This window comes from Ostreococcus lucimarinus, chromosome 5 (assembly GCF_000092065.1).
Source record: "Ostreococcus lucimarinus CCE9901 chromosome 5, complete sequence".
In the NCBI taxonomy this organism is placed as follows: Eukaryota; Viridiplantae; Chlorophyta; class Mamiellophyceae; order Mamiellales; family Bathycoccaceae; genus Ostreococcus; species Ostreococcus sp. 'lucimarinus'.
Genome location: NC_009359.1, coordinates 748065 through 775450, shown reverse-complemented (window position 1 = coordinate 775450; position 27386 = coordinate 748065). Strand labels below are relative to the sequence as shown.

Sequence of the window (27386 nt, the reverse complement as noted above, 5' to 3'; positions counted from 1 at the left end):
GAGATATTGAATCGCATGGGAGGCTTGACGCGCGAGTTGGCGGAGATGGATGCGAAACAACGGGAGGACGGGACGACGGCGCCTTGGTGGCGCGACGGGGAGTACGACGAGACGCGAGCGGAGGAGGCGAACGATCGAGGGATGGCGCGGATGAAGAAGAAAGAGTACGAGAATGCGTTCGATGAGTTCACGGAGGCGATCAGGCTCGAGCCGCGGAAGGCGGTGTATCACGCGAACCGTTCCGCGGCGGCGCTCAAATTGGAGCGGTTTCGAGCGGCTGCGGAGGACGCGGCGTGCGCGATAGAACGCGATTCACGCTACGTCAAGGCGCTTTTGCGCGGTGCTTCGGCGCAATTGAAGTTGAGGTGCCCAGAAAAAGCGCTGGAGCTGTTTGAGGCGGTGCTGGAGATCGATCCAGAGGACGAGAGCGCTTCGCGAGGGAGACTAGAAGCCGAGCGCGCGGCGGCGGCGGCGAAAGCTGAGGTCGAGCGACAGCGTGATGCGGCGAAACGTGGCGCTCGAACGGCTTTACCGAGACACGACGTGGATCGAGAAACCGCGGCAGAAGCGCTCCTGAGCGCGGAGGCTCTTTTACGCGCGAATCCGAGTTTGGAAGGCGCCCGAGCCAACGTCGCAGAGGCGCTCGTGTGCTGTCAGAGATATGAGGCGGCGATCAAACAGTGTGAAACCTTACTTGAAGACTCGCTCGATCGCAAATACATCGTTGCCGAGACACGGTGGCGCATGGGCGACGTCGACGGCGCGCTGGCGGAGATATCAAGCGCATCCTTTCGAGACTCGTACGACGAATTTGCGAGCAAAAAATGCATCGAGCTCGGCGCGCGTTTACTGCATCTCCAAGATTTGATCAAGCGTGCTGAGCGCGACGTCGAGGACGAACAGCATTCGAACGCGATCCGTCTACTGAGTAAACTGTTGCAAACGCCCGAAGGCGAGATGACGACGAGATTCCGTGGTAGAATCTTACGCGTTCGCGCCGAGTGTCAATTCAAGCGGCACGAGTACGCCGCCGTCGACGATCCTGACGCGTGCGCAGACCTCGCCACAGCGACGCAAGACCTGGCGGAGTGTTTATCACTCAATGGTAACGATTACGAGGCGTATGCGTTACGCGCAGCGATACGCACGGCGCGCGGCGATCACCAAGGCGCGTTTACTGATTTGCGCGCGGCGCAAACAATCGCGCCGACGCATCCGGGCGTCGACGACGCCGTTCGTCGCGCCGCCGCTCGCGCGCTTCGCGGCTCGAGCGCCGACGCCGACGACCCTGAATCAAGAGATTACACCGTCGAAGACGGCAACGCGCGACGCCGGGGCAAGTTCTACGACATTCTCGGCGTCAAGCCCGGCGCCGACGTCCGCGCCGTGAAATCCGCGTATCGCAAGCTCGCCGCCGTGTGGCATCCCGACAAATGGACCCGCGCCTCTCCCGAGGACGCCGCCAAGGCTGAAGCGACGTTTAAATCCGTGCAACGCGCGTACGCCACCCTGAGCGACGCCAAGCAACGGAAGTTGTACGATTTAGATCCCGCGCGTTTCGACGAACGCGAGCTGTAAGCGCCCCACGCCCAATCGTCGCGTTCGACACACCGCGTCGCGTCGCGTCGCGTCGCGTCGCGTCGCGTCGCCGCGATGGCGACGCCGCGCGCGGCGCCGCGCGCGGCGCCCGTCGCGGCGCGCGCGGCGCGTCAATCGCGCGCGGCGACGCGCGACGACGCCGCCGACGCGTCCGCGCCGCGCCGACGCGTCGTTCGACGCCCCACCGACGGGCCTTCGCGGCGCCTGAGCGAGGAAGAAAAACGCGCGCGGCTCGAGGCGCTGCGCGCGCGCGACCTGGCGCTTCGCGCCAAACCGCGCGTGGACGCGTTGATAGGCGCGTGCGCGCGAGACGAGACGCGCCGAGCGCAAGAGTTAAAGAAGGAAATCGTCAGCGCGCTCACGATCGAGGCCGTGCCGCTCGACGCCCACCTGGCGCTCGTGTCCATGTACTGCCGAGGCGTCCTTCCCGCGTTGGCCGAACGGGCGTTCGCGGACGCGCTTCGCGCCGGTCCCGTTCCCGACGCCGCGGTGTGGGAACTCGTCGAGTGCTTCGACGCCGCGGGCGAACCGTGGAGCGCGAAAGCGAACGAAGCGTTGGCGTATCTCGAGACGAGACATCGGTAATGACGATGCGCCGCGTCGCCGATCGTTCGTTCGGACGCGCGGTTTCGTCGCCTCGGCCGAACCGCCGCCTCGGCTCCTTCGCGGCGCGCTTCGGCGCCGCTCGATAGCGTCTCGTCCATCGACGCGCGCGGCGCGTTCGCGTCGCGTCTCGTCGCTCATCGACGCTTCTCGCGTCGTTGTATTGTATTTTACGCTCAGGACTTCGCGCGCGCGCTCTGGCGCGACCTGGATCGCGCGTCGAGTCGCGTCGAGCCCGTCGCTCGCGAGCTCGTCCAGATGCGGCGCCCTCCGCCGCCTCGCGCCACTTCTTTTCCCCTCCTCTCCGTCCAAAGGTGCGCCGTTCGATCGCCGCGCGAAGCGCGCGCGCGAAACGCGAAGAGCGCGTCGCGCGCGCGACGTCCGCAACGCGCGACGGCGCGCGCGCGCGGCGACACGGCGTCGAGATCGTCGCGCCGACGTCATTCTCTCAAAGAATTATCGTCGACGATTCGTCGCGGTTTACGCCGCGCGCGCGCGTCGCGGGCGCGCGACGCGGACGCGCGCGATCCGAAATCGCGCGATCCGGCGCGCGCGACGCGTCGGCGGGCGCGGGACGCGCGCGCGAGGGCGCGGGGCGCGCGAATGCGATTCCGAGGGTTGAATTTCTGAAACATTCATCGCGCGGGAAACGCGACGCGGGGCGCGCGCGAGGGCGAAGCGGCGGTGGAATTTTCCGCGGAACGAACGAATACTGACGGCGCGACGTTGTGCGATCGAACGCGTAGGAGAAGTTGGCGAAGTCGTGACTGTTTGATCAGATCTTGCGGATTCCGAGGCGATGACGGCGGTGGCGGCGGCGGCGACGGCGCCAGCGGGGGCGGCGGATGGGGAAAAACCAGACGCGCGCGCGACGGAGGCGGGAGATGGGGCGATGACGGACGCGCCGAATACGCCCGCGGAGGATGGGGCGATCACGGAGGCGGCGGCGGCCGCGGGTGCGAACGCGGCGGCGGCGACGTGGCCGGCGAACGCGGTGTCGGCGGCCCGCGGGGAGATCTTGTTGACGCTGAATCAGTCGATGAAGGCGCCGAAAGGGTACGCGTACATGCCGGCGGGTGATTACGCGGCGTTTGACTCGAATTGGTTGGAGAGTAAGAAACGCGTGCGTAGACCGTCGGCCAAGGTAGATGACGGGATGTTCGCGTCGGGCGACGACGAGGGCGGCGGGATGTTTGCGGCGCCGGGCGACGATTCGGCAAAGCTTCCAGAAAAACCGGACGAAGAGTGTACGGAAGAGGAGCTTGCTTTGCGGAAGCTGCAACGCAAAGAGCAAAAGCGTCGTAAGAAGGAAGAGTTGGCGAAGCGTCTCGCGGCCATCGAGGAGGCCAAGACCAAGGTGGCGGAAATCGAGGCGAAGAAGCAGTTACAATTCGCCAGGTTACCTCCGCCGCGTCCGGCGTCGGCGCGACCGATCAAGGCGACGCAACCGTACGATGGTTACGGCGTCTCGTCCTACGGGTCGAAGAAGAAGGGCTCCGCGGCAAATCTTGCGGGCGTCAAGAAGTTAAGGGATGGCCGCGCTGTCACGACGCAGCGTTTGCAAAAGGAGTACGAAGTTGAGCAGGCGCGCGACGCTCGACGCAAGGAAATGATAAGACGTTGCCGTGAAGTTTTAATAGCGTCGAAGAAGCACAAGTATCACAAGATTTTCCTTGTGCCGGTCGACCCGAAAAAGCATGGGGTGCCAGACTACTTTGACATCATCAAGAACCCGATGGATATGGGCACGGTGAAGACGAAGCTCGACACCAAGGCATATCTCAACCCCGCTGAGTTTTGCGCCGACATGCGCTTAATCTTCTCCAACGGCCTTCTGTACAACGGCACGGCGTCAGATGCTGGCGTCATGACTGAAACCGTCCGCCAGTTATTCGAAACCGCGTGGTTGAATAGCGATCTCGAAGACTACGTCTCAATCGAAAACGAAATTCGAGAGCACGAGGACATTGAAATTCGCAACACGCCCGCCACGCCCATCAGTCTTGAGGTGGCTGTCCTCGAAGACGCTAGAGCGGAACTCGAAAAGGTCAGACGCGAGATTGAGGAACTGAAGCGCGCCAAGCAAGAAGTTATATACAAGGAAGACGACGAAGATGATTGGGACGACGAACCGATGCCGCGACCAAAGTCTCGGTCTCGCGGGGCGGTCAAAAGACAAAGAGACCCAGATGAAGATCCCGACTTCGACTTCGATGACGCGCGCATGGATGAAGACACTTACAAGGAGTACAAGGAGGAAGGCCGGATTCGAAAGGAAATCAAGCGAGAGCGTGGATTCAGGAGCGAAGGAGGCTACTCGCGTCCGCGACCGGCGCCGACGCCCTCGCGCGATATGACTTTTGATGAAAAGTCTGAGCTCACAATGTTGCTTGGAGAACTTCCCGAAGACAAGCAGGATCGAGTCGTACAAATTGTTAGTGAAGCGAAACAAGCTTTGGGCCAAGGGGAGGAAGATGAGATCGAAATCAACATCGAAGAGCTTCCCGCGGCCACGCTCTGGAAACTTCACAAATACGTCAATGGCGTGCTTCGTCCGAAGAAGCGTAAGCTCAACGCCGCTGAGCAGCTTCTTGAGGCGAAAATGCGTGAAGCGCAAGCCGCGCGCGAGCTTGCGGCTGTCGAGCAAACATTGCAGCAGGTTCAAGAGACCGGAGGAAGCTACCAAGACGTCGTTCATCTCAACAGCGCCGGGCCGTCGGCTCAAAAGCCAGAAAAGAAACCGGTCGACGACGACTCCGATACCGACACCGATTCCGGAGATTCGGATTCAGACACTTCGAGCATGGATAGCGCGGAAGGTGCTGGCAGTAATCCGGAGAAGCGCGCCGCCGTCACCGGTGCCGCCGCGCCCGTCGACCAGTCGTCTAACCAGTTCGCCAAGGAGGCTCCGGGCATCAAACAAAACGTCTCCAAGGCGGCGGTGAACGTCCAAAATCCGTCAGGTTGGGAAAATCTGGCGAGTTCTGACGCGCCAGTGAACGCGAGCGCGCAAGCGGCGACGCAGGATGCCATTCCGGATGACTTGTGGAATGAGTTCGAAGCCGCGGCTCAACAAAAGCAACAACTCGACGAATCCAGAAAAGAGGACGAGGCGCAGGCGCAAGCCGAGCGCGAGCGACTGGAAGCGGAAAAGAAAGCAGCTGAAGAGGCGAAAAAAGTTGCCGAAGAAGCCGCAAAGCAAGCCGAGGCCAAGGCGCGAGAAGAGGCGCGCGCCAAGGCGCGAGAGGCGCTCGAAAACCAAGAGCAAACCATCGATCTCGAGGAACAACGCATCGCGATGAAGCAGTTCGGAGGCGACGGTATGGGCGGAATGATCGGATCCATCGATCCGAGCAAGCTCAAGCAAGGCTCGGAGTGAGCGCACTCGAGCCGATACGAAAACAAAAAAAACATCCCAAATACCCACCCACCAGAAAACAAACAAAAAAACGCCGAAAGCCAATAACACCACACAACTCCGACTTCGTGATGATGTCAATGAACACACACAGTACTAGTTAATCACTGTCGTCTCCTCAAACGCGCGCGAATTCGAGCGATGTGCCGTCGCGGCGAAAGTCGTTTCGAAAGAGGCGTTAAGATCCACGCGTTGTGTGGGATTACATGTTGTGTTCGTTGCGGTCGTTCGCTTTCTATCGTCCGTTTCGCCAAAGTTCTAAATGGGAGGTGAAAGTTTTGATTCGCCGACGTCCGACGCCGAATAATGCCGTCGCCGAGCGTCGCTCGAAACATCACTTGGATTCGCTCCCGCGATGAAGTCGCCTCGCGCTTAGAGCGCAGAGGTGAGGTAAATCGCGAGCGCGCCCGTACCGATGATACCGGCCAAAGTCGCCGCCCAGTACACCAAGTTACCTTCGTACTTATCACCATCGGACTTGAAGTCTTGCGGCACCCAGATCGGGGAGTACTCGTCGACGTTCGCCTTGCCGTTGCGCAAGCCGAGCTTGTAGACGTAGCCAGCCTTGCCGCTTCGCCTGCGCGCGTCACGCGTCGTCGTCGTCGTCGTCGTCAGTCTCTCAACCCATCGCGCGCGCGCGCCTTAATCTTTACGTCCTCTTCCATTTTTTTCGCCTTCGCGCGCCCCGCAATCGTCGCCACACCCCCAGCCGCGCGTCTTCCCGCCATATCGCGCGCGAGATAACGTCCAGATACGCTCGCGTCGCATCGCATCGCATCACGCACGTCTTCGGCGCCGATCCGGCATCGGTGGAGCCCTTGTAGCCGACCGCGCGTTGCGCCGGCGCAGACTTCGTGCCCTACACATCACGCGCGCGCGCGCCTCGTCGTCAGTCGTCGCTCCACGCCCCCCGTCTCCCCGCGTCCCCTCGCGCGCCCTCGTTCGCGCCCCAACCCCGCGCGTCGCGATCGCCCCCCCCTCGCCGTTTCCCCGAGTCCCGCCCGCGCCCAGTCTCCCGCGCGACCGATCGCCGAATTTCCCATCGTCCGCTCTCCCCCCTCACGCCTCCGTTCGCGCGCTTCTCGCGTCGCCCGTCGCGATCGATCGCTCGCCCGCGATCGATCGATCGATCGATCCGCGCGCGCGTCGTTCGCGCGTCTCCCGTCGCGTCTCCCGTCGTCGCGTCGCGTCGCGCACCCGCTTCGGCCCCGAGGAGTTATTCATGATCACCAACGATCGGCGCGTCGTCTTCGACGTCGTCGCGCGCGTCGCGGCGACCGCGGTCGCGGCGAGGGTCGTCGATTGCGTGAGCGCGGCGTGCATCGTGGTCGGGTGTGCCGCGCGCGCGATCCACGGCGACGAACGCGGCGTCGATCGCGACGTGCGGGGTGTTTATCGTTAACCGGTTCCCGCATTCGAGTCCGTTTTAACGCCATCTATCGATACGTATATCCATCGCCGCGATGGACGGAGATCGCGCGCGCGCGATCGGATCGCGCGCGGCGCGTCGCGGTGACTTTTATCGATGTTTAATACGTATTCGAGTGACTTTTATGGCTGTGCGTGCTTCCGAACCGTGCGACAGGTCTGAATCATGAAATCCCGTCTCGGTGTGCGCACCTCGCTCGACGCGCGCGCGCACGATGGCGCGATGGATGGATGGGCGCGCGCGCGCGGCATTCGCGGCTTCGCGCGGCGCGGCGAACGGCGACGGCGAACGGCGACGGTGCGTCGCGGGAGATTCACGACGCGGGAAGCGCGAACGCGCGAACGAACGAACGAACGAACGAACGAACGAACGATTCGATTCCATTCCATTCGATTGATTGGATTCGGAAAAAGATGTTCGCGCGTTCTCGCGAGCGAACGACGCGAGGACGCGCGCGCGGCGCGCGAGGCGCGCTCGGGGCGGTGGTGACGATGCTCGCGATGGCGAGGGCGCGCGGCGCGCGCGGCGAGGGCGCGGTGGTGACGCTGGACGTGGACGCGTTCGAGACGCTGGCGACGCGCTCGCGCGAGCCGTGGGTGGTGTCGTTCACGGGGAGCTCGGAGAAGTGCGCGATCTGCGGGGAGGTGTCGCGCGAGTTCGAGAAGGCGGCGAGGGGGGCGGGGGAGAAATTGAGGGTGAATTTCGGGAGCCTGGACGTGACGAGGGAGGGGGTCGATCTCGAGCGGTTGGGGAGGCTGACGCGGTTGACGACGATTCCCGCGGTGAGCGCGTACCCGACGTTCGCGACGTTGAATCCGTACGACGCGCGGCGGTCGGCGAAAATGCCGGTGAATTATCCGATTTCGCGAGAAGACGGTCAGGTTGGGGACGTGCGGGCGAAGGCGTTCGCGGCGTTCGCGGAAAACGCTTTGCCGACGCACTTGGTGAATCGCGCGAGCGCGACGGAGGACGCCGAGCGCTTCGCGAGCGCGGCGTCGATTCGCGCGGCTTTCGGTGGCGACGTCACGCTGCCGATCGCTGTTTTATTGACGAACAAACCGTCGACGTCGGCGTTGTTGAAATCCATCTCTCACGCTCTCGAGGGTCGCGTGCGCTTCATCGAGGCGGTGTACGAGGGCGACGTCGCGCCGCAGTTGCCCGGCGCTCCCGAGGACGCGCGACTCGTCGTGTACCCGACCGACGTTTCTGCGACGCCGATTCCCTTTGAGAGCGCGTCGATGAAGCGCGAAGTGGTTTTGGAGTTCTTGACCGAGCACGCCGGACCGGAGGTGGAGTTGAAGATGGAAACCATCGACGCGACGCCGAAAAAGGATGGGCAAAAACAAGACTTTTCGACGTCTCTTTTCAAGCCTGCGCTCGCGAAAGATTTCGAAACCGACGTGCTGTCGAATCACAAGCGTATTCAGGTGGTCGCGTTCACGAAGGCTAGCGACGAGTGCGTCGAACTCGTCGACGCCTTACCCAAAAGTTTCCACGAGTACGAAGGCGTCTTTGATTTCCGAGAAGTCATCGCGCGAGACGACGACGAAGCCGCACGGGCTTTGGTGACGAAATTCGGATTGTTCAAGTCCAAAGATAAGTGTGCGGAATTGGTCATGTTCCCATCGACCGATGACGAAGACGACGATCGCGATCCGATCGTTTTCAAGCCATCGGTCGCGACTATTGAAGGCTTTGCTCCCGACGCCGTCGGGCGATTCTTTCTCGACAACGTCGTCGACACCACCATTCCTGTCACGGCTAAGAACATCGACAGCGCGTTGTTTGGCGTCGCGTCCATGGCGCCCAAAGTATTGCTGTTCGCCGATGAGAGCGATGAGACGTCTCGAAAGGTGCTTCACCTGATGTCTGCGGTGCAGAAAGATTTCATCTACGGCGTTACGTCGGACACCAGCGAGGCGTTGACGGAGCAGTTCCAGATCAAGACTCGACCCGCGCTCGTCGTGGTATATCGCGAAGCCGATAAAAACTCCGACGAAGAGGGTGGCATGCGCATGTCGGTTCAAAAGTACCCCGTCGAACAGTTGATGACGCCCATCGTCAACTCGTGGTTGCAGCAGATTCGAGACCACGTCATCGGCGTCGACAAGGACGCACTGGTCTCGATGCCGATGACCGTGGATACATCGGCGGCGCTCGACGAACAATGCGCGGCAAAAGGTGGTTTGTGCGTCGTGGCGTTCATCAAAGACGACAACGCGGAGCACAAGAAGATTATCCACGCCGTCGCCAAGGCGCTGTACGGCAAGCCGTATCATTTCGCCATCGTCGATCCGACCAAGCAGCGCACATTCTCGAGCGTCTTCGACGTGAACAATCCAGTGGATTATCCCACTGTGACTGTACTGGCGATGCGCACGTCGCGTTACGCCACGCACAAGGGCGCTTTCGACGAGATTGCAGTTCGAGACTTTTGTACAGACATTCTCGGCGGCAAGGTGAAGACGTGGAGGTTTCAAGAGATGCCGAAGCTGGTCGAAGGTGGAGAGACGGTGGAGGAAATCGTCGAGGAAGAAATCGTCGAGGAAGAATTCGATTTGAGCGATATTATGAGCGAGGAAGTCGAAGGCGAGGCCGCGCTGTCACGTGAGGACCTCGCCCAGAGAGCGCAGGAGGAACTCGAGACGCAGGCGCGCCTCGACGCCATCTTAGCGGAGGAGGCGAAGCTCAAAGAAGAGGCTGCCAAGAAGGCGAAAAAACGCAGAAGAAAGAAGAAGAAGAGCAAAAAGTCCGAGCTCTGATCGTACCGTTATTCAATACGCGAAAGCGCGAAACAATTCTTTTTAAACGAGCTACATCAACAGCCAAATGCATAATCCCCAATACGGAATGTACGCGAGCGCGCCCGAGTCCTTGTCGAGAGATTTCATAAAGTAAGCTTGCCAGCAGCACACAAGCGCGATATCTACGACAAAAGCCACGCTGACTCGATCGGTGTGCATCAGGTTATTGAAGTACGCCGCCCGCTCGCTGAGCCCACCCGCGGAGGGGTCTTCAAACAAAGTCCAATACACTGACAGAAGCCCGACGGCGAGTCCGAAACCGCCAAAGAGTTTACTCATCACGCCCTTTTCCCCCAATCGCGTCTCGCGCCAGCCATCCACGTTCGCATTTGACTCCGGGTTCCAATCACGAACCGGCGTCGCCGCGCGAATCGCCATGTACGGTAACAACACGGCGTTCGTAAGAAACATACCGATGGACCACATTTTCGTCGTAGGCAAATCTCTTCCCCGTTTGTCCATAAAGTACAGCGGGAGTAGCATGAAAATGAATGCCTCCGCAAAGTTGAACACACCGAGAGACACGGGGTGCACCGCCGGCGCCGTGCCTAACGCGTCAATCCCGAACTTATTCAACACGGGAAGCACGAAAAAGAAGTCTGTTGATTCCGCGATGACTTCTTGCAGCGTCTCGGGCTTAATCGCATACGCCGGGTCACCCGGAATCGGATTATCCGAAGGTGACAATAACAAGACGTACCAGTACGCCGCGCCCGCGAGCCAAAACGCCGCGCTCACCAGTGCGTTTCCGCCCGCGTCCGAAGACGAGGATTTCGCCGTCTCGACGGCGCCGTCTCCACCGCCGCCCTCACCCCTCTTCGCCGCGATTTGTTTCTTCACCAACGGCGCCACCAGCCGTATGATCCCAAAACTCGCCTCTCCCGGCTTCAACGGCGACTCCACGCAATCCCGCGCGTAGACCAACTTTCCGTTCGTCTCGTCTACGCGATAAAACGAGCACCCGCGCGCGTTCGGAAACGCCTCCCCCATCAGCTCCACGTGCCACGTCAGCCCCACCGCGTCCCCACCGCACGTCGACGCATCGATCACGAACGTCAAATCGTCCGGTATGCCCTCGCAGCTCTCCTCGAACAGCTTCTTCACCGCCGCCTTGCCTCGAAACGGCGCCGGAAAGTTGAAATCCTCGTAAACCACGTTCTCATCCACGCACGCGAGCGCACCGTCGACGTCTCGAGCGTTGATTCGCTCGTACATTTCGCGCACCGTGCGCTCGGCGTCGACCGCCGCGCGCGGCGTCGCCGCGACGCGTCGCGGCGTCGCCGCGCGCGAGAGTTTCATCGACGACGTCGACGCGAGCGCGGGCGAACGCGCGCGCGAGGACGCGAGCGCGCGTCGAGGGGCGACGGCGATTCGCGCGCGCGATGCGATCATCGCTCACGGGTTCGACCGTCCGCGCGCGACGACTCGGAGTGGCGCCGCGCGCGCGTGCGCACGATTGAAAGATGAGTGAAAAGATTAGTGGAGGTGAGGCGTCGATGACATCGAAACGAGAATCGCTACGGCTATGAAACGCTAAGCGGCCGGGAAACGCGTCGTGATGCCGCGAAGAATATTAAAATCCACCGTTGGGCTCGAAGGCGTTCCACCAACCCGCGGCGTACTTGGCGTACGGCGCGGTCCAATTCGTCGGCGCCGGGAACGCGTTCGGATCGATGGCGGCGGAGCTCTTCAAAATATCGCACACCGCGCCCTCGACGCCGCCCTTGTACACTCTATCCATGCGCAACTTGACGAAATCGTTCCAAACTTTGTCCGTGGTGACGACCGCGACGCACGGCTGACGAATCTTCTTCTTCACGTCCGGCATCGCGTCCAAAAACGCCGGGTTCGGCACGATCCAAAAGTCTTGCGGCTTGGACTTTTCCTTGAAGAATCGTCGTCGTTCGCGCAAAATCTCCGGGAAGTGCTCGTTGTTCTCATCGTTGAGCATAAAATCGGCGTTCGCGACGCAGTAGTAGAACTGCTTCACCTGCGTTCGTCGCGCGCGCGCGCCTTCGTCGTCAGTCCTCCCGTCGCCGCGCGCCTTCGTCGTCTTTATGGATAACTTTCGCATATCCGCGTCTCTTTCATCGCGCCTCCGATCGCGCGCGCCGCGTCGTCGACCCCCGCGACGCGACGCGATCGCATCCGCGTCTCGGCCGCGTTTCGCGCGCGCTCGCGCGCGTCGTTCGCGTCGCGCGCGCGAAAACGATGGCGAAGAGGCGTCGCGATCGCACCTCGGTCGAGCTCACATCCACCGCCGGCGCGGCCTCGGCGTCCGCCGCGCGGGCGCGAACGACGCGTTTACCGCGAGCGGTGGATTTGTTCGTCGCGCGCGGACGCGCGGTGACGGAAAAGGCGCACGAGGTGGAGGCCATGACGCGTGCGATTGTGCCGCAGCTCCAGGGTCAGGTCTGGACGAGATTTTTCCGAGAACGCGGACGCGGCGTCGCGCGAGCGGCGCGCGAAGGCGACGGACGCGGACGCCAACGCGAACGAGCGCTCGTGATATTGAAAGCAGAGGTACAAGGTAGTATTACATTATATTATTGACACAATGATCGACGACGAGCGTCGACGGGATCGAATCGCGCGACGAATCACCCGGCGGCGCGTTCGTGCGCCCACATGCCCGCGATGAAGGAGGCGATCCACATCAAGTTTTCCGCGCTCGGCGTCGCGACGGAGGACACCATGGCGGGACCGGGGCAAATGCCGGCCAAGCCCCAGCCCGCGCCGAATAACACGCCGCCCAACAGCAGAGGTTTATCGATTTTGGTGTTCGACGAGAAGTCGAACGAGTTGTACGAGCACGCCGGTCGGCGACCGGTGTGCGCGCCGATGACGCGCATGCCGATCATCGTCACCGCCATCGCGCCGCCCATGACAAACATCAACGAAGGGTCGAAAGACGCTCGCGTGACGCTCAGAAATCCCGACACTTTGGCCGGCGACATCATCCCGCTCACCGCCAGCCCTAGGCCAAACGTAAACCCAGCGGCGCCGTCGACGACGACGTCGATCGCGTGTCGCTTCGCCGCGCTCGGTCCCTCCTTCCCATCGTCACTCCCCGTCTTGATCGCGCGCGCGATGTAAAACCACGCCGCGGCGAACGCGCACGCGCTCGCCGCGCCGACTTTTACCCACAGCCCGAATTCATCCGCCTCCGCGCTCCGCGCCCCTCGCCCGAGCGTGTATCGCGTCGAGTCCACCCCCAGCGCCTCGTTCGTGTCGAACATCGTCGCCGTCACCGCTCCCGCCAGCATGAACGTCACCGTGTACGCCGCGCTCCGCGCGCTCAGCCGCGAGTTGCCGACGATGCCGTGCCCGCTCGTGCACCCCCGTCCCATCGCCGTGCCGACGCCGACCAGCGCCCCCGCGCACGCCGCGCGCGCGCCGCTCACCATCGCCGTCGACACGCTCGCGTCCAGCGCGCCGAGTTCGCGCGCGCACGCCCCCGCGGCGAGCAAACCACCGACGAAGGCGACGCGCCACGGCGCGCGATCGCCCCGCACGAGCCCCTTGAACGCGCCGCTCACGCCGAGCACGCGCCCGGTGAGCGCGAGCTTGCCGATCACGGCCAGGCCGAGCAGGACGCCGCCGCCCAGCGCGTGATGGGGCGCGAACTCGAGCGCGCCGCGCGACATCCCGCGCGATTCTGACGACGACGCGCTGCGAATCGAACGGCAAAACGCGACGCCGCGCGACGCGCGACGCGCGACGCGACATCGAGGACGCGTCGATCGACGACGGACGGTCGAGCGCGTCGATCGGCGGCGACGGGGGCGCGCGACGACGGGGAAACGGGACGGGAAAACGGGAATCGCGACGACGGGAAGACGTTTGCGCGCGCATGGCGTCGGCGGGAGATTTGCTCGCGCGCGCGGACGCGCTGTTGAAGAAGTGCGTGCGAGGGCGAAAACGCGAGCGATGCGCGTCGTCGAACGAGGAGAGGCGCGGCGGTGGGACGCGGGGCGGACGAGAGGGAGACGAACGACGACGACGACGACGACGACGACGACGACTGACCAGGTGGCGCGAACGGCGATAGATACGACGCCTATCTCCCGAAAACGGAGACCACGGCGCAGGTGGAGGAGAGAATATCGAAATTACGCGGTACCGATGCGTTCGCGGCGATGCTGACGAATTCGGAGACGGTTTTGGAAGAATTGATTGAAAAGGCGGCGGCGGTGAAGAGCGAACGAAATCGAGCGACGGTGGCGACGCTCAACGCGGAGGTGCGTCGAGGGAAGAATTATCTGCGCGGGGAGCTGCCGAAGCTGAGGAAGGTCGCGAGGGTGAAGAGTGCGGGGACGACGGAGGATGACGTGCGTGCGATGTTGGAGATTGTGGATAATTTGGAGGATCGAGTCGAGGCGGTGGCGGATGGCGTCACGCGCGGGTTGCCGCCGCAAAAGAAAAAGCCGGCGGGGGGATTCGGGGGGACGTCGACCGTGGTGAACATCTCGAGCGACGCCGATCCGGGATCGAGTGCGAATCCGTTCTTGAACATGGAGCAAAGCGAGGCGAGCGAAGCGTTTAGACAAGAGTTTGAAGCTCGGAAAGCCAAGCAAGACAAAGGCTTGGACGTCATCTCGCGCGGTTTGGGCGTGTTGAAGGACATCGGGGGCGAGATGCAAGAGGAGATGCGCCGTCAGCAACCGATCACGGATGCGATCGAAGATAAGCTCGATTCCGTGAACGCGGACATGCGAACGGCGAACTCCCGGTTGAAGGAGGCGGTGACGAAGATTCGCTCGACGAGAAAATTTTGCATGGACGCGATATTAATTCTCGTCGTACTCGGCGTGTCTTTGACCATTTACAAAACGGTCGCATAGGATCTCTTAGCCGATGGACGTCGTGTACAAGAAATAGCCGATATTATCATTACATCCTCACCTCACTTCCATCGCCAATTCGCGACGAGATCGAACACTTCTTCTCTGCGACTTTGCAAAGTCAACGAGTGCCCGGCGAGCGCGAACTGCACGTGCTCCGCCTTCCCACCTGCTTGCACGGCCAATTTCGCGCGATCGATGGCGGTGTCGGGCGAGATGACGTTGTCGCGTCCGCCCGTGATGAGTAAGACGGGAGTCTCGAAGCTCAAGCGCACCATGCCGCAATCTTCCGGCCGATTTCCCGCGTTGTGCGCTACTAAATCGTACAGCTCCACCGCCGTGCGCAACGACACCCCTTTATCCCAGCTCAACGCGTCCGCGTCGCACTGCGCCTGCGCCTCGTCGTCAAAGTCAGGTCTCTGATCTTCGTCCACGTCGAGCTTATCCCTCGGTTTCGGCGACACCTCCAACCGCGGCGCCGCGTAGCTCGCCAGTCGCAGCGCCGCCAACGCGACGCGCGGCAGCGCCATCTTCATCTTCATCAACGGATTTATCAACACCACGCGCTCGACCGCGCGTCCCTCCTCGCCGCGCATCGCATTCGCGCAAAATATCGCCAACGCGCCTCCCATGGACGATCCAACGATCGTGAATCTTTCCGTCGCCGTCGCCGCCAACGCGCTTCGCGCCCGCGCCAACGCCGCCTCCTTCCCCGCGTACACCCCTCGCGCGTCCCCATCGCTCTCGCACGCCCCGTGTCCCGGCAGATCGAACGATATCACTCGCATCCCTCGTTTCGCGAGCGCCACCGCCATCGCGCGCGCGTTCGGGTTCGTCGCGTGCGAATTCAATCCGTGCAACAGCAGCACCGAACCAACCTCCGTCGACTTCATCGCCTCGCCGTCGCGCTTCGGCGACACCGTCTCGCACGCGAACCCGAGCCCGCGCGTCGGCGTTATTCGCACGTCATCGCGCTCGAGCTCCAAGCGCGGCATCGCGCGCGCGCGACGCGCGACGCGTCGATGATTGACGTCGAGTCGATCGCGTCACTCTTCGACGCGCGCGGTCGATCGATTCGCGCCGATGATCGTCATCAACGACGACTCGAGCGACGACGACGAGTTCAAACCGTTACCGAGTCTGCTGCGCGCCGTCGCGAGTCCGATCGAGGTGCGCGACGACGACGACGCGACGCGACGACGATGGATGGATGGATGGATGGATGGCGACGCGCGCGCGACGAGCTGTCTGGAATTCAAACGCGGCGGACCGACTGACGCAACGAAACGAAACGACGACGCGACGCGCGATAGACGGCGACGACGACGCCGACGAAGAAACGAACGGTGACGCTGCCGACGATCGCGGACGACGATGGATCGGGAAGCGAGAGCGAACCGGCGTGGGTGGAGAAATTTAAGTCGCCGGAGCGGACGCGCGCGGCGGCGACGGCGGCGGCGGCTTCGTCGAGCGACGACGATTTGAGAATCGTGGACGCGGACGACGGGAAGGAGAACGAGGCGAGGGCGGCGGTGAGGGACGGTGGTGGCGATGAGGACGCGATGGGGACGACGACGGCGAGGGAGACGGGCGACGCGGCGAAGGCGAGCGAAGGGAAGACGGCGAAGGCGCTCGCGGCGAAGCCGGCGGCGGAGTCGTCTTCGACAGCCGTGGAGCTCGTCGCGACGGCGAATTTAGGCGGTAAGTCCAAGGTTTTGTTTGAGATCGAAGGCGCCGGAGAGGCGGTGGATTTAGACGGCGATACCGGCGCCGTGGGTCGTTGGCTCGCCGAGTCCTCGCGCGCGCTCAAGGTTGACATGAAGGGCGTGATGTACAACGCGCGCGTCGTCTCGAGCGCCGGCACCGTCGTCGTCGTCGCCGTCAACGCCGACGTAGCCAAGATCGAGAGCGTACACCGCGAGTTCGTGCAGCTTCGCGAAGACCCGAGCGCGATGGGCGGCATGGAGAATTTCGGCGTCGGTTCGCTCTTCGACCAGGACGAAGACGTCGACGACGAAGACGTCGCCGTCGGCGCCAAGCGCAAGCGCGCCGCGGAGACCTCCAAAGCCTCGGGCGCGTCCGCTCGCAGGCCCGCGACGAAGCGTAAACCGGCGCAGAAGCGCAAGCCAGCCGTCAGGCGCAAGAAGTAGCTCGAGTTGTCATTCGATTCCTTCGTCGCCCGCCTCGCGCGCCCCGGCGGTTGACTGCCAACCTCCCGTCGCGTCACTCCGCGTCCCGCGAGCGTCCCTCGTCGCGCGCGCGCCCGCGCCCGCGCCCGCGGCACGTCGACGCGCGCATCGAGCGTCGTTCGGCGCCGCGTTTGCGGACGCGCCGCGACCGCGCGCGCGGTTTCGCGTCGCGCCGCCCGCGCCGTGTCGAGTCCGCGAACGCGGCGCGATGCCCGCCCCCGCGGACGCCAAGCGCGTGTTCAAGCTCGCGCTCGGCGCGGACGGGACGAAGAAACAGCGATACGTCGTCGAGACGCGCTCGGCGGGCGGCGGACGGCTCGGGGTGATTCTGATCGGACTGAAGAGCCCAGATCGGGTGCTGGTGAGCTCGAGCGCGGCGCGCGCGGCGCTGAACGCGGAAGAATTCGTGTGCGTCGACGCGAACGTGGAGCGAGAGCTGGTGAACGCGCGAGCGATACGCGTGGTGCGAGTGGAACGCGGCGAACGGGTGTGCGTGCTGGATGATGGTGAGGCGACGAACGCGAACGTCGGGGCGCCGGCGAACCGCGGGGAGACGTCGACGGAGGGCTCGCCGAGCGGACCGCCGCCGGCGAAGATGATGGGAGCGACGAACCAAGACGTGTTGGGGATGTTGAGCGGGATCATGAAAGGGGCGAGTCCGCGGATTTTGAGGAAGGATGAAGCGGGAGGGATAATACAGAGCGAGCCGCCGGCGCCGACGCGCGCGGCGGGGCAACCGACGGGGCAACCGACTCGGACGAAGTCGCCGATGTTGACGCCGCGAACGACGCGCGGGGGCACCGCGACTCGTGGGCCGACGTCGACGAACGGGCAGACACCGCCGATGGGGAGTGCGTCCGGCCCTGGTGCGTCGTCGCTGCCGCTGGGTACGTTTGGCGCCGCGTCGCCGTCGTTCTTTTCGCCAGCCTTCGCGTCGCCGAGCGAAGCCGCGCCAGCGCGAGCGAGCGGTGATGATTACATCGAAAGTATGATGAGTGATTTTTCCGCGGCGCTTCTCGGAGGTGATACAGGAGACGCGCGCGTGGGCGCGAACATCCCTCTCGGATACACTTCACCGTCGGTGAACTCGCATCAACAACTCGAGCACAACGTCCCGTCAGCGGGTGACAGAGAATTGAGTCCGTTTTTCTCTTCCGTGGACGCCTCAGCGAGTGGTGTCCTCGGAGGCGCGCTAGAAGATGGTGTCGACGTGGCGCCGCACGAAGACATTTCCGGACTTCGTGGCGGCGATGCAGACGAAATCGACCTCGCCGAACTCACAGCCGGTCGATTCGAAGCGGATGCACTGGGTCTGGACGCCACCCCGGCCGAACTCACAGATCTGTTGAATCGATCGCGCATACTTCGTCAAGCCACGGAGACGTTGGGCGATTCTGCGCTCGACGACGATTCCATCAAGGAGGAAGTTTCCGCGCCACCGACGAACAGCGTGTTCCGCGATCTGCAGCGCGAGCCGTCGGCTGGTGAAATATGCACTGCGTTTAATTTGCGCGGGGATAAGTTCGGATGCAACGGGTGCGTGAGTCGACACGTGTGTCAACTCTGCGAGTCGCCGCGTCACACGTTTGGAATGTGTCCGTCACTCTACGCCAACATTCATAAACGCGTGGAGAACAAAGTGTGCTTGGATTATTACTTGAACTCCGTGGACGACACCGGCGGAGCTTTGCGTAACGGATGGGATCAAGAAAAGCACGTTTGGAATTTGTGTCCCCGCAGCGACAAGTGCATGCTCGAGCACGTGTGCGGCGCGTGCGGAAAGAGCGGCAACGACGCGCATTTACCGACGTGTCGCTTACACGCCGTCTTCGCCGACTCTGCTCCAGTCGATTTGTGTCGAAAGTACTACTTGCACTCTCTCGGAGACTATTTCAAGATGGAGAGCGACTCGCAAAAGTTTAAAATCGGAAGCAGCGGTGGCTGGGCGTTGTGCGGCAAGGGCGATCGATGTCACTCTCGACACATTTGCGGTCACTGCGGTGAAGAAGGACGCGGCAAACACAAGCCAGAGTGTAAACTGCACTCTGTGTGCGGTGTGATTCCGGACGCGAACAAGCAACCATGCTTTTTATACTTCATGAAGTCCATGGTCGGCATTCGCGAGTTTGAAAAGGCCCTCCTCGGCGGTAGCGCGAAGGGATTTTGCTCGCAGAAGAAAGGCGAGTGCTCTGGATACCACGTGTGCGGTTCTTGTGGGAAGGAAGACGTGTCGCCGTACAACGCGGAAGGCCACGCCGCGTCGTGTCGCATGCGAACGATTTCCAACGAAATCGATCCGACCCTCAACCCGCGAACGAAACAAATGCTCAAAGATTACGAAGAAGAACTCGCACGCGTTCGCGCGAGCGCCAAGTCGAAGGAAACTACCGCGACGCAAACCATCGGTGACGATGGCTCGAAGGCGGAATCGAAATCCGATCAAGTCGACGATGACGCTTTAACGCCGATCGACGTGAAACGATGTCGACGCCTCCGATCGGAAATTGACGCCATCCTTCGAGGCATCGGCGACGACATCGATTTGCTCGTCGAAGAAGCGGTGGAATGCGCGGGTAAGGAAATGAAAAAGAGCGCGAATCCGACGCACAAACTAGAACAAATTAGAGAGAACTTTCGAAAGATGATGTGATGTAATATGTCGATGATGACAAAATATTGTACCGACGGTCTACGCGCCACGAAGCTCACGCCGCGGCACCTGGAGCGAAGGCTTCGCGTAGCAATGTTTTTTGTTTCGAGTTGAGATGCGAGGGAAACTTGACGGTTTTTACGGTGACGATGAGGTCGCCTCTCCGCCCGGTCTTCTGATTCGGCATTCCTTTTCCTCGAACCGCGCGCGCCGATCCTGGAGCCGTAGGATCGTCGAACGATAGACGCACCTTCTCGCCGTCTACGTTGACGAATTCAACCTTCCAACCAATCAACGCGCTGCGAAGTGAGATTTGAGGAACTTCGTACACCAAGTCATCTCCATCTCGTCGTAAGAATTTGTGCGGCGTTTCCTTGATCACCACGACCAGATCCGCCGCTTCGCCGGTTTGCGCGTCTTCGTTCCCTTTTCCGGCAAATGTAATTTTCGTGCCGGTTTTCCAACCGGGTTTGAAATCGATCGAGATGCACTCATTACTTTGAGCCATCTGACCGCTCGTTCCCGCACGCACGTTTCGAACGTAGTTGATGTCCCGGCGTCCGCCTCTAAACAGCTCCTCGAGCGTGCACTCGAGATTCAACACGCACTCGGGACGACGTCGTTTGCTCCCCACGCCCGCGCCGAACGCGTCGCCCATTCCTCCTCCAAACGGTGACCCCGCGCCGCCGCCGCCGCCACCGCCGAAAAACCTGGCGAACAAATCTTCCGCGTCTGCACCGGTGAATTCATGAAACCCGCCGCCGCCGGGGAACCCGAAACCGCCGCCGCCGCTCGACGCGCGAAATCCACTCCCGGGCGCGCTTCCCGAAAATCCTCCTCCCGGAAACCCACCCGCGCTCGCACCGCTCGCCTCGCCCCTCGCTTCCGGCGGCACGAACCCTTGCTTCAACCCCTCCTCACCGTATCGGTCGTATATCGTCCGCTTGTTCGCGTCGCTCAGCGCATCGTACGCCAAACCCACCGCCTTGAACTTTTCGGCGTCGCCTCCCGGTCGATCCGGGTGCGATTTCAGCGCCGCCTTCTTGTACGCCTTTTTCAATTTTTCCTGATCGTCCGCGTCCGCGCGCGACACCCCCAGCGTCTCGTAAAAGTCTTTCCCCATGCGTCCGCCGATGAGTGTCGACGACGAATGTCGAATTCGTAATCACCGCGTCGCGCGCCCGCGCCCGCGTCGCGCCGTCGACCTCGCGCGCGCGCGTTCGTTCGCTCGTTTTAGTTTTTGTCGCTCGCGCGCGTCGCGACGTCGCCCGCGCGCGTCGACGCGGTCGCGCGACGCGATCGTCGCGTCTCGGAATGACGCGTCGGCGCCGAGTCGGCACCTCGGCGTGCCGACTTTTTTTCGCTGAGACGGACGGACGGCGACGGCGGCGTTCGCTCGGACGTGCGTCGCTTTACAGGAGAATTCTATATTTTTCCTCGCGCGGAACTTCGAGCGCGGTGAAGGCGCCGTCGGCGGTGACGACGGCGTACGTCCAAGGGTCGGCGGCGCTCCACGCGCACGCGCGCGCCGAAACGGAGTCGGCGCGGACGACGCGGCGGGATACGGCGCGAATGCCGCTTCGAGCGTCCGCGCGTGAAGCGCTGTGCGAGTCGCTCGGTAACGCGTCGTCATCGCACCACAGACGCACGGTGCCGTCGGAACCGGCGCTGAGCGTGAGAGCGTCGTATACGGGATTGTACGCGCAGTTCCAAATCCAGTGCTCGTGCCCGGCGACGACTTTCAACGGCCGCTCGTGCGCGCGAGCGTCCCACATCTTGAGCAATCCGTCGTCGCCGCACGACATCATCTCGTGCGGTTTGTTCGGGTTGTATCGCACGTCGCGCGTTTGCTGGGCGTGCGCCTTTTCAATCGTCTGCGCGCGACTCGCCGTGCGCGCGTCGAACACGACGACGTCAGCGTCCACACCGCACGCGAACGCATCCGCCGAGTGAGGATCCCATGCGCCTTGTGCGACGCCGTCCTGCATCGTATTCATTCCGCCGATGATCTCAGAGCGCGATTGATCGACGCGAGTGGCGCACGAAGACGCGCTCGCGAACGCGCCGTCGTCCCGACGACGCCACACGCGCGCCTTAAACTCATCCACCGTCACCAACGTCCCGGTGACGCGGTTCAATCGCGCGCACTTCACCGTTTCAAACTCTTCGACGTCTTTTGCCGTCGCGCTCGACGACGCGTCGTCGAGTCTTAAATCCGTCGGCGTCCCGCTCGCGCCGTCCCGCTCGCCCACCGCCGCCGTCGCCACGCCTCGCACGCGCTTCGTCTCCCGTCCTGCGTCTTCGTACGTCACCACGACGTGTGTACCAGTCTCGTCGACGTCGACGGTCTCGCAACAGCGGTGTTCGAGCGCGATGGACGTCGTCGTCGCGCACGTTTTCGTCTCGGGAGTGAATTCGACTTGGATCAATTTGTTTTCGCCTCTTAGCGTGTTCGTGGCGGTGAAGAATCGCGACGACGACGACGAGGGCGATGGTTCGTCGCCGTCTGCGCGCGCCACGCTCGGTACGGCGCACACGCATCGAGCGTGAACGCCGAGATCGAGGGTCGACATGGCGCGACGTCGAGCAGTGACGCGTCGAGCAGTGACGCGACGGCGCGTTAGCGCTCGCGAGGAAAAGTTTTAAATGAGGAGAATTTGTCTTTCCAAGCTCTACGTGGAAGCGCGACGGTCTATCTACTCTCCTGGGTTCAGGTTTTCAGTTGTTTCGCTCGCTAGCGGCGGATATCGATGACGGATGTGGTTTGTCGTCGTCCCCAAACGTCGCGACGCGATCAATCGAAGTCCAACAGGTCGCTGATCATGCCGAGGTGCGGGAACTCTTCCTGTATGCCCGGAGACCACGTGGAAGGGTGACCCATCCCCGGAGGTGGGGCCATAGTTTTCATCGATGGCGGTGTGCCGAGCGGATTGACTTGCTGACCCATGCCGGGCGGCGGCGGTTGTTGACCGTAGCTACTCATGCCGGGCGGCACCACTGGAGGTTCTGGCGGACGCGATCCAGCCGCCATGGCGGCGAAGGAAGGCGGTAAGCCGCTGTTAGAACTGTGTTGCGGCGATGCAGGTCCAGTTTCGTTCACGCGCGCCGAACCAGGCGGCGGCGGACCGCGCGGCGGCGGCGGCGGACCGACGTCGCCGCTTCCTGGAGGCGGAGGCCCGGGAGGAAGCGGAGGCTGCGACTTGGCGCTCGCCAAAATCGGCTGCATACCCGACGTCACCGCACCGTTGGATGCGCCATTCGCGATCATGCTCGATGATCCCATGCGCACGATATTGGTGCTATCGCCGAGCATCGCCGAAGCCGCCTGGGCGGTACGAGCGACATCGCCAAGCGACTCCATGGACGACTGCTTTTGCATCGACATCGACGATACACCGCTCACCATCTCGCTTCGTAGTTGCAAAATAATATCCTTCGCTTTGTCCAAATCCGCGGTAAGTTGCGCGCATTCGCTCGTCTTCTCGTCGAGCTGAAGCTCGAGCTGAGAGATTCGCGAACGCAACGTGCTCACTTCGTTCGACAACGGAGCCGGGATAACCTTCGAAGGTGACGAAACTTGCGACATGGACTTCGTGCGGGTGGGCGTCGAAGGGCTATCAGCTTTAGGGGACGGAATAGCCTTCGCCGCGGCCTCCGCGGCGGCCTTAGCTTCGGCTTCCTCCTTGAGCTTTCTCGCCTCGTCCTCCTTGGCCTTTTCCTCGGCTTCTCGTTTCGCCTTCTCGGCAGCCTTGGCCGCTGCCTTGGCTTCGCGCGCGGCGCGAGCTTCGGCTTCAGCCTTTGCTTTGATGGCCGCTTCCGCCTCCTCGCGCGCGCGCTCTTCTGCCAACGCTGCTGCCTTAGCAGCTGCCTTGGCGGCGCGCTCAGCTTCCTTCGCCGCTTCGGCTTCTTCGCGAATGCGAGCCTCTTCCGCCTCCTTTTCAGCCTTCTCAGCGTCTTCGATAGCCTTCTTCTGTCGTTGACGCTCTTTTTGCTTTTGCTTCTTGCTCTTCTTCTGACCTTCAAGCTCTTGTGCGAGTCGTTCGGCTTCTTCCTCCTCAGCGATAAGCGCCTCTTGGCGCATCAACGCCTCGGCTTCGCGAAACGCGATTTCGACGCGGTTGACAAACACGTGCGAGAGAACGTACATCTCGATGGTGCGACGACCAAGTTCGGCTAATCGTTTTTCATCGCGTTCGACGGCATCGGTGGCGGACAGGTCATCCGAGGCGGATTTCTTGTCTTCTTCGTCCGCGTCAAACGCGGTTCCGTCAGCGGCCCGCTCGAGCGCCGAGACAAAGTCACCCGTCAAAACACTCTTGTTTTGCACGATGCTCATGGCCACAGAGCACTTATTCGAGGTACTCACGGAGGTCGCCTTGGCTTCCAAGTCATTTTCCGCGATGTCCAACGCGCGGCAGCCGCAGTAAAGTGCATCCATGACGAGCGTCGACGTCACTTCCTTTTCGTTGAAGAAGCGCTTGACGATCCCCTTGAGCAGAATGTCAGACTTCTCCATCGTGAGCTGTACCTTCTCTTTCCCCTCGCGAGAGTTCCAGAATTGACGAAGATTTGACCATTGCTCTTCGTCCGCGCGCATCGTCATCAGTTTCTCGCGCTTCTCATCTAAAAATCTTCGACAAATGCCCTGCGTTTGGTCAAGATGAAAATAAAGTCAGTCGTCGTCGCTTGTCTCGCCACGCGCGCGCTCGAGTCAGTCGAGCTCGAATCCATCCATCGTTCAGATTCTATGGGTGTATAGATGTTCATCAGAATATATTGCTCAGAACGAGAAATGCTTGATATGTGTTTTCATCAGCACGATGGATGTTTCGGTTCGACGGCTCGAGACGTCGCTTTTCGCCTCTACGCACCTCGACATTCGTAAGGTACACCCGAACGAGCTCGCGCCTGTACTGCGGGTCTAGGCATCTGAAAGGTCTCGCGACTTTCTCGTGTATCACTTGAACCTGAGCCTTAATCACGAGCGTGTCCGCCACGGTGAAACCGTCGAGCACCTTCGTGAGCTCCATAAACTTTTTCCAACCCCAGTCGTGCTCCTTCTTACAGAACCGGTGCAACGTATCGCTGTACTTGGACTTTTTCGGATCCTTATTCACCACCGCAATCGTAAACTGCGCGAAATGACTCCATCCCGGCAACAGCTTGTCGTAATCGGCGACGCACAAAAACAACGACAGGTGATTGCTCACGTCGCATCCTTGCGGGTACACCAAAATGTACCACTTATACCCGCCCACCTCGAACACGTTCGATCGCAATTCCCGCTTACTGATTTCCGAAAAGTTTTCAATCTTCCACGTGAATTTCCCGTACATGTCCACGGGTTGCGGCCCTGTTTCCGTCGGTACATCCGTCGTCAGTCGCGCGTCGCGAGAGATCCACCACTAGGTCCACTCCATCATCGCGTCGCCACCACCCTCTCGCGCCCTCTCCCGTCCCGCGCGCGTCGTCGCGCGCGTCGAATTAATCTCACGCACCCGCGCTGTCCTCGCTCGTCCACGGTCCACCGTCGCTCGCGTCCAGCGGCCCGCGCCGCGCGCGCCACGTCTCGTCCGCGGGCGAGTCCGGGGTGACCGTCAGCGTCCCGTCGCCGCCGCCACCGTGCGGTCCATCGCTCGCGCGTCCGCTTCCGCGACCGGTGCTGTTTTTATTCTCCGATTTCGCGGCGTTCGGCGCGTCGTCGTCGCTCGCGTCGTGCGCGTCGGGCGCGGATTGCGCGTCGGGCGCGATCGCGGCGGTGGGCGCGACGTCGTCGGCGCCCACCGCCGCGTCGACGTGCGGCGACGTCGCGTCGGGCGCGTCGGCGGGCGCGTCGGACGCGTCGGCATTCGCGTCGGCGGACGCGTCGACGCCTCGGCTCGCGCGCGCCATGACGGGCGCGAGAGGCGACGACTGGGGACCGACGCGCGGAGCGCGGAGGGTTGGGACTCTAGACATGGGACGACACGCGAGGCGGGACGCGCGAGACGGGGAAATCGGCGCTACGGCGCGCGGCGCGCGATGGCGGTGCCGATAAAATTATTCAGTGCCGCATCGTCGGGCGCGCCGCGCGCGTCGAAGGCGAGGATGGCGTTGAGGGCGTGATCGGAGACGCGCGACGGTTCGGCGGCAAACGCGCCCGGCCGAGCGAGGAACACGCGGGGAGGGCCTGGGGGAAGATACGAGGCGATGGCGATCGCGGTGGTGAGCTTGGCGCGAACACCGCCGGTGACGTCGGCGATGGCGTCGTCGATGGCGAACGTGGCGTCGAGGGCGGCGGCGTCGGCGGCTTCGGCGAGACGCGCGAGCGGCGACGCGCGAGCGCATCGCCAGGGAACGCGAGTGCCATCGCTCGCGTCGGCGTCGGCGTCGACGATGATGTCGCGTAAGAGCACGGCGGTTTCGGTTTCGTTCACGCGGAGCGGTACGTCGCCGTCGGTGACGTCGGCGTTTATGATTCGCGTCGTCGGCGGCGAGTCGTAGACGCCGAAGACGTCGCTGCAAAACACCACTCGCGGGCACTCATCGGGCCACTCTTCCATCGCCCATTTCGCGCACATCTCGACGATCGTATCCGCGCTCAACACTGACGTGCCTTGCGCGACGTCCTCGACCACGTCGCCGTGTATCACCGGCACGACGCCGTCGCGCACCGCGTCGAGCACCGCGCGTCCTTCGTCTCGTCCGCTCGTCTCCGGCCGCCCCGGCCCTCGCGTTCGCCACCCCTCGCGCCACGGCGTCATCCCTCGCGCGTTCACGCCGGCATCTCGCAGCGCGTCGACGACGAGTCGATTCAATTCGAGCACTTTCGCTCGCGTCCCGTCGACGCCCAGCGCGAACGCCGCGTCCCGCAAGTCACCGCCGCGCGCGCACCCGCACGCCTTCGCCTCCGCTGCGACCGCGTCGCCACCGCGCGCGTCAGTCGCGCGTCGCGTCCATCGCGTCCGTCGCGTCGCGCGCGTCCGTCGCGTCGCACCGTGTCCGAAACTCCCCGCGCCGTGCGCGATGATCAACGACGCGCCCGCGTCGCGCGCGAGTCGCGCGACGCGCGCGCAATCCGCGAGCCCGCGCGCGTCGACGACGCCGCGTTGACGCTTGTCCGTGAGCACGGCGCCGCCGAACTTGACGACGGCGACGCTCGGCATGCGCGAAGTGTCGCTTCGCGCGCGACAACGCGACGCCGATGACGCTCGCGCGCGCGACGCCGCGCCGCCTCGGGACGGCGTCGACGCGCGCGCGGCGCGACGCGCGCGCGACGACGCGCGCCGGCGCGACGGCGCGCGACGACGCGCGCCGGCGCGGTCGCTCGTTCGACGCGTTCGACGGCGCGGCGTTGGCGCGCGCGGCGTGCGGCGTCGCGGCGTGCGTCGTCGTCGGCGCGCACGCGCCGTCGGCGCGCGCGGAGTTTTACATCGAAGACGTCCCGGACGGATTGCGCGCGAGCGAGAGCGATTCGCGCGCGAGGCGGTCGCTGAAGTCGCTCACGTCGGGGCCGAACGGGAAGGCGGTGGAAAAGTGCGCGAATAAATGCTTGGCGACGTGCGCGCGCGGCGGCGGCGGGGGGCCGGGATTGGGGCCGGCGAGCGTTCGTCGCGACCCGATCGTGTTCAAGGACAGCTTTCGGTCGAGGGAGTACTGCTTGTTTGAGTGCGCGGATATTTGTTCGCGTTCGCTCGAGGCCAGGGGACGGTGAGCCGCGTCGACGACGACGCGTTTAGAGCGCGCGACTCGCGCGCGCGCGGTAGATGGTGTAGTTTGTATTGTTTTTTAGCTCGGCGCCACGCGCGTCGCGGCACGGCGCGGCGAGCGACGGTTTCGCGACTCGAGCGGCGCGCGCGCGCGCGTCGGCG

At 62.9% G+C, this 27386-nt stretch overlaps 16 protein-coding genes across 16 annotated transcripts; 7 read left to right on the top strand and 9 right to left on the bottom strand.

The window, feature by feature from the left end:
• Nucleotides 1–45: 45 nt before the first annotated feature.
• Nucleotides 46–432, top strand: OSTLU_38427 (predicted protein; the record flags this gene model as incomplete). The annotated part of the gene is made up of 1 exon (XM_001418069.1): nucleotides 46–432. A coding segment is annotated over one exon (387 nt), but the record flags the coding sequence as incomplete, so codon positions are not given.
• Nucleotides 433–1311: 879 nt separating this feature from the next.
• OSTLU_9611 (predicted protein) lies at nucleotides 1312–1545 on the top strand (the record flags this gene model as incomplete). Its single annotated transcript, XM_001418068.1, has 1 exon — nucleotides 1312–1545. A coding segment is annotated over one exon (234 nt), but the record flags the coding sequence as incomplete, so codon positions are not given.
• A 459-nt stretch (nucleotides 1546–2004) lies between these two features.
• On the top strand, nucleotides 2005–2184 carry OSTLU_31906 (predicted protein; the record flags this gene model as incomplete). Its single annotated transcript, XM_001418067.1, has 1 exon — nucleotides 2005–2184. The coding sequence occupies one exon, from the start codon at nucleotides 2005–2007 to the stop codon at nucleotides 2182–2184; it is 180 nt and encodes a 59-aa protein (XP_001418104.1).
• An 817-nt stretch (nucleotides 2185–3001) lies between these two features.
• On the top strand, nucleotides 3002–5581 carry GTE3502 (predicted protein; the record flags this gene model as incomplete). The annotated part of the gene is made up of 1 exon (XM_001418066.1): nucleotides 3002–5581. One exon carries the CDS (start codon nucleotides 3002–3004, stop codon nucleotides 5579–5581), a length of 2580 nt encoding a protein of 859 aa, XP_001418103.1.
• A 219-nt stretch (nucleotides 5582–5800) lies between these two features.
• psbR (psbR, PSII-R, photosystem II polypeptide) lies at nucleotides 5801–6953 on the bottom strand. Its single transcript, XM_001417830.1, has 3 exons — nucleotides 6818–6953; nucleotides 6406–6479; nucleotides 5801–6197 (listed from the first exon to the last, which is right to left on the bottom strand). The coding sequence occupies exons 1-3, from the start codon at nucleotides 6842–6844 to the stop codon at nucleotides 5993–5995; spliced, it is 306 nt and encodes a 101-aa protein (XP_001417867.1). The 5' UTR covers nucleotides 6845–6953; the 3' UTR covers nucleotides 5801–5992.
• A 596-nt stretch (nucleotides 6954–7549) lies between these two features.
• Nucleotides 7550–9848, top strand: OSTLU_24608 (predicted protein; the record flags this gene model as incomplete). The annotated part of the gene is made up of 1 exon (XM_001418065.1): nucleotides 7550–9848. The coding sequence occupies one exon, from the start codon at nucleotides 7550–7552 to the stop codon at nucleotides 9809–9811; it is 2262 nt and encodes a 753-aa protein (XP_001418102.1). The 3' UTR covers nucleotides 9812–9848.
• Nucleotides 9849–9862: 14 nt separating this feature from the next.
• On the bottom strand, nucleotides 9863–11152 carry OSTLU_87388 (predicted protein; the record flags this gene model as incomplete). The annotated part of the gene is made up of 1 exon (XM_001417829.1): nucleotides 9863–11152. The coding sequence occupies one exon, from the start codon at nucleotides 11150–11152 to the stop codon at nucleotides 9863–9865; it is 1290 nt and encodes a 429-aa protein (XP_001417866.1).
• Nucleotides 11153–11564: 412 nt separating this feature from the next.
• Nucleotides 11565–11846, bottom strand: OSTLU_9419 (predicted protein; the record flags this gene model as incomplete). The annotated part of the gene is made up of 1 exon (XM_001417828.1): nucleotides 11565–11846. A coding segment is annotated over one exon (282 nt), but the record flags the coding sequence as incomplete, so codon positions are not given.
• A 607-nt stretch (nucleotides 11847–12453) lies between these two features.
• OSTLU_15578 (predicted protein) lies at nucleotides 12454–13500 on the bottom strand (the record flags this gene model as incomplete). The annotated part of the gene is made up of 1 exon (XM_001417827.1): nucleotides 12454–13500. The coding sequence occupies one exon, from the start codon at nucleotides 13498–13500 to the stop codon at nucleotides 12454–12456; it is 1047 nt and encodes a 348-aa protein (XP_001417864.1).
• A 52-nt stretch (nucleotides 13501–13552) lies between these two features.
• OSTLU_45798 (predicted protein) lies at nucleotides 13553–14766 on the top strand. Its single transcript, XM_001418064.1, has 2 exons — nucleotides 13553–13756; nucleotides 13905–14766. Exons 1-2 carry the CDS (start codon nucleotides 13707–13709, stop codon nucleotides 14695–14697), a joined length of 843 nt encoding a protein of 280 aa, XP_001418101.1. The 5' UTR covers nucleotides 13553–13706; the 3' UTR covers nucleotides 14698–14766.
• OSTLU_92810 (predicted protein) lies at nucleotides 14760–15692 on the bottom strand (the record flags this gene model as incomplete). The annotated part of the gene is made up of 1 exon (XM_001417826.1): nucleotides 14760–15692. One exon carries the CDS (start codon nucleotides 15690–15692, stop codon nucleotides 14760–14762), a length of 933 nt encoding a protein of 310 aa, XP_001417863.1.
• Nucleotides 15693–16259: 567 nt separating this feature from the next.
• OSTLU_24607 (predicted protein) lies at nucleotides 16260–19567 on the top strand (the record flags this gene model as incomplete). Its single annotated transcript, XM_001418063.1, has 2 exons — nucleotides 16260–16800; nucleotides 17078–19567. The coding sequence occupies 2 exons, from the start codon at nucleotides 16260–16262 to the stop codon at nucleotides 19534–19536; spliced, it is 3000 nt and encodes a 999-aa protein (XP_001418100.1). The 3' UTR covers nucleotides 19537–19567.
• Nucleotides 19568–19591: 24 nt separating this feature from the next.
• Nucleotides 19592–20659, bottom strand: OSTLU_38574 (predicted protein; the record flags this gene model as incomplete). The annotated part of the gene is made up of 2 exons (XM_001417825.1): nucleotides 19592–20327; nucleotides 20385–20659. 2 exons carry the CDS (start codon nucleotides 20657–20659, stop codon nucleotides 19592–19594), a joined length of 1011 nt encoding a protein of 336 aa, XP_001417862.1.
• Nucleotides 20660–20948: 289 nt separating this feature from the next.
• OSTLU_38586 (predicted protein) lies at nucleotides 20949–21524 on the bottom strand (the record flags this gene model as incomplete). Its single annotated transcript, XM_001417824.1, has 1 exon — nucleotides 20949–21524. The coding sequence occupies one exon, from the start codon at nucleotides 21522–21524 to the stop codon at nucleotides 20949–20951; it is 576 nt and encodes a 191-aa protein (XP_001417861.1).
• A 2030-nt stretch (nucleotides 21525–23554) lies between these two features.
• OSTLU_4022 (predicted protein) lies at nucleotides 23555–24911 on the bottom strand (the record flags this gene model as incomplete). Its single annotated transcript, XM_001417823.1, has 2 exons — nucleotides 23555–24181; nucleotides 24408–24911. Coding segments are annotated over 2 exons (1131 nt in total), but the record flags the coding sequence as incomplete, so codon positions are not given.
• Nucleotides 24912–25538: 627 nt separating this feature from the next.
• OSTLU_92808 (predicted protein) lies at nucleotides 25539–26681 on the bottom strand (the record flags this gene model as incomplete). Its single annotated transcript, XM_001417822.1, has 1 exon — nucleotides 25539–26681. The coding sequence occupies one exon, from the start codon at nucleotides 26679–26681 to the stop codon at nucleotides 25539–25541; it is 1143 nt and encodes a 380-aa protein (XP_001417859.1).
• Between the last annotated feature and the right edge of the window lie 705 nt (nucleotides 26682–27386).